The sequence below is a fragment of the Morus notabilis genome, unplaced genomic scaffold, assembly GCF_000414095.1.
Source record: "Morus notabilis unplaced genomic scaffold, ASM41409v2 Scaffold85, whole genome shotgun sequence".
NCBI lineage: Eukaryota > Viridiplantae > Streptophyta > Magnoliopsida > Rosales > Moraceae > Morus > Morus notabilis.
Genome location: NW_010362624.1, coordinates 108,454 through 109,354, shown reverse-complemented (window position 1 = coordinate 109,354; position 901 = coordinate 108,454). Strand labels below are relative to the sequence as shown.

General features: G+C 45.5%; 1 protein-coding gene across 1 annotated transcript in view; it reads right to left on the bottom strand.

Moving 5' to 3' along the window:
- The window catches only part of LOC112092413, a 2,698-nt gene extending 2,388 nt beyond the window's left edge, over positions 1–310 (bottom strand). Inside the window, exon 1 of the mRNA XM_024168509.1 lies at positions 68–310. Coding sequence (XP_024024277.1) covers positions 68–310 — 243 coding nt within the window. The remainder of the gene's footprint in view (positions 1–67) is intronic.
- Between the last annotated feature and the right edge of the window lie 591 nt (positions 311–901).

Sequence of the window (901 nt, the reverse complement as noted above, 5' to 3'; positions counted from 1 at the left end):
GAGCCGTCGGTGACTCGGCTCCCCGCGGCGGTTGGCCGTGATGGGAGAGACGTTGCTCCGTGGTCACCATGTGTTGCTCCAGTAAGGCCGAAAACTTCCCTAGCTGGTCGTCGGAGTATTGCTTGAAACTCGTCTCCATCGCCTTCATTAACTCCGTAATCTCTTCGTTCCTCATCCTCTCAATGAAAGCACCAGTGATGCAATTGGTAAAAATTGTATTGATGAGCACTCTTCGAGTCAGTGCGAAACTCCAAATTAACCAAAGGTTCTTCTTCTTACATAATCCTCCCCAAACAAAGGGAATTCCCATTTATACGAATCACTCCCAACGAGGATTCTTCCAGCACAACAAATTGGAAATAACAAAAAAAAAAAAATAGAAATAGCAAGATTCAGTTAGGAAGATCCGCTTTTCTCGCAACAGAATCACACCCTCACAAAGTCGTTGAACTTGCTGGGCACCTTGCGAACTCTAACCTCACGCGAATGGCTCTCATCAGTTCCCAGATGCTTTGATGCTTCTCCTTCCTCTTTGCTAGTGCTCCCCTCTACACGACTTGTCGTTTCAGTTGGAAGTCCTTCCCCGTCGGCCTTAGTGTCAGCCCACCTCCTCAACTGCTTTTGAACCCGAGGCCCATCAAGTACCAGGCCAGCCCAGCTATCATCCTTCAACTCAAACCAAGTGTACAATTTTCGGCATTAATTCTAGTTCTGAAATCGACTTCTCTTCTTCCTTAAAACCAAAAACTTTTTGAAACCCTAATCAGATTAGCCATGAATAATAATATTTTCAAAGACCCGTGTGGAAGATCACAACCTTGAAGAACAAGATAAGGGAAGAGGAAGCGAAGCAGATTCTTCAAAATGTCGCCAAACTGGTCCAACCCATTATGAGCAAGCA